A 2710-nucleotide genomic window follows, 5' to 3' on the forward strand; every position below is an offset into this window, starting at 1 on the left:
TTCATATACCTCTTCTTCCCTTGTATCCACTTGACTGTAATGCTATAGTGGCGCCACCTTGCACCAGGGAACGTGTCAATAGTGATTCGTGCACATTACGCTTTTTATAGGACGTTAACGGCAACGACGCGAGTAGGAAAAAATTGTTACTTACAGGACACTTCACAGGATGCAAGATTACTAATACTTATTTAGTAAAAAACTGTACCTAAATTGTAAAAAAAATTGCACATCACAAGTTAAAATTTCAATTCAATAAATGATAAATAAAAACGAAAATTCCCTATGACATTTTAGCTTTTTCCATTATTATGTAATCAATGTAATTGACTTATACAAATTTTAAATGAAAATTACCCACTAAACTACATATATTTTGAATATTCATATTAATTATGAAATTAATTTGTGTTCTATTACATCAAACATTAAATTAACAATTTGAAGTGTTGATATTTTATTATAAAATTAATATGATTTATGCAAATTATTCCTATAAAAGTGTAGTATAAATATCTATCATAGTATTAATACAAAAAGTTATTATTGTCATTTTATAGTATAAATATTAATAAAATCACATCTGAATTATGTAATTTAAGTTTACCGCTCTTTGTACGACAGATGGCGTTATACTATTACCCCGACAAATGTACTTCTGAAATATCAGTATTTTGTGAGTACTTCGCCATTTGTATCATCGAGTACGAAAGTGTTAGGTAAGATTTATAATTTTGAAATATTTGTATCTTGATACTTATAATTTACTTCTATAAAATAAATAGACATTTGTTTTATAGATCTTACTTTTGAAACTGTGATTACATTACCAATTACTTGTTACTATTTTTAAATTTGTTTTGTCAGTTTTTAGGAGTAAAATATTTTTTTGCAGAATCTAGTCAAAATGGGGAAGAAATTCGGAAATCTTGCATATATCAGTGGCATTACTTATTTTCGCATTAGTCCATATGAACAGAGGGCTTTTGCTGGAATGATAAAGGATGGCGTTCCTAATATGATACGTCGTATTAATGCTTCTATATTACGTAGTACTCCTTGTAAGTGATTCTTATTAATTACAAATACAATATTTGAATAATTTTTTTATTTTCATTTATAAAAGTAATAAAATTGTATTAAAAAAAGCGTGCTACATAACAGTTATACTATTATACAATTAATGACATTCTTGTATAAGTTTACATATTTAATTTTATGTTACAGTCTTTCTGATGACTTATTTGGTGATGGAATGGGCAAATGAAGAATATCATTCTTTGCATCGGAAGAACCCAAAAGACTATGAAAATGATACATAGATTGTAGTCGTTAAATATTTGATGAATTACTATTAATAAGAATGTAGTGCGATAGTCAAAATTGGTGTAATTATTTAACTTGAAATAAAATTTCTAATTTTAGTGTTTGGAAAAATGTTATATTATTTCAATAATAACAAAATATTGTCTTGATCATTTTCAAATAACATCAATATATTTATATCCTAATTTTGTTTCTTACTCTATAGTGTAAAAATATATACTGAAACACATTTCAATTAATTTAAATATGCATTTTTGATACCTTGTAAAGGATTTAAACAGTACACTATATAAGTACGGGTATTTTTGTCCGAAATATTCGTATCAACGGAATAAATTAACCTCTTCTGTGAACTATAAACAAGATTTGCAGCGATATAATGAATGCAACGATCCGTAATGAAAATTGTATTTGCCCATATTTTTTTGTTAGTTTGTTTTTATATCTTGAATGTTACAATGAGTTTTGGGTGAGAATATGAAAAATATTTTTAATATAATGTAAAATCTCTTTAGTATGCAATGGACTAGATTAAAGAAAAAAAAGCCTTATTGCACTTGCTTTCCATCAAACACTAATCGACAGGTGTTACCCATCTTTCTTCAAGAAAAATTCTGTATATTCGCTTGTTGTAACGAATAGTTTCATTGGTTCAAGATACAAGTCTCGGATTTCTTCGGAATTTCCGTAGCATCACCTAAAGCATCAAGCTCATACGCTGTTCATTTTCTTTATTTTCGAGTTATCATTTTTAAATAATAACGTTAATAGTAACGTTCTTTTCCCAATTATAACCAATACTAAAGCATACCATAACGTTCTTTATAGATTATAATTTTTAATATTACGATCTATACTACATTTCCTTCATAGAACGTAACAAATAAGTTCGGGTAACATTATTCGTTTTTAACAATATTCGTGACTACTTCTAACATTTTGTACGAGAGTCTATATGTTTCATAAACAAAAATATACAGGACGGTATTTTATAAAAAAAATTGTAGATAAAAATTTATCATTTACAATCACTATTAATTTACCGTTAAATTATTGTAAAGTTGCTAATAGCATTGTCCATTTTTTTCCTACTGTTATTTTGGTGGCAGTATCTTTTTGCTCTCATTTTACTTATTCTTTCAGATGATTCGGAAGATCGTAAGATAAATTTTAATTGTTCATTATTTCCTGCTAATTATTTCTCGATCGCAATATTTTCCCAAGACGTTAATACGCCCCTGCTACACCGTGTCGAAAGTATCCGATTCCGTTAGATCTGAACGCCATATTCCGCAGGTACGTTTCGACCAATGGGAGAGCCCGTACCAGCAATGCACCTGGGCAAAACAGGTAAGAAGCGGACAAGGCAAAGAGCGATCAGGTA

General features: G+C 28.3%; 1 protein-coding gene across 1 annotated transcript; it reads left to right on the plus strand.

Annotated features, from left to right (window-relative positions):
* Positions 1-613: 613 nt before the first annotated feature.
* Positions 614-1437, plus strand: Uqcr-q (Ubiquinol-cytochrome c reductase ubiquinone-binding protein). Its single transcript, XM_076320119.1, has 3 exons — positions 614-719; positions 896-1061; positions 1228-1437. The coding sequence occupies exons 2-3, from the start codon at positions 908-910 to the stop codon at positions 1320-1322; spliced, it is 249 nt and encodes an 82-aa protein (XP_076176234.1). The 5' UTR covers positions 614-719; positions 896-907; the 3' UTR covers positions 1323-1437.
* Positions 1438-2710: the final 1273 nt, after the last annotated feature.

This window comes from Ptiloglossa arizonensis, chromosome 9, assembly GCF_051014685.1.
Source record: "Ptiloglossa arizonensis isolate GNS036 chromosome 9, iyPtiAriz1_principal, whole genome shotgun sequence".
Lineage (NCBI taxonomy): Eukaryota > Metazoa > Arthropoda > Insecta > Hymenoptera > Colletidae > Ptiloglossa > Ptiloglossa arizonensis.

Coding starts and splice junctions, on each gene's coding strand:
- Uqcr-q (XM_076320119.1), top strand. CDS start 908: ATGGGGAAGAAATTCGGAAATCTTGCATATATCAGTGGCATTACTTAT. Junction 1,062..1,227: donor TATATTACGTAGTACTCCTT/GTAAGTGATTCT, acceptor TTTATGTTACAG/TCTTTCTGATGACTTATTTG.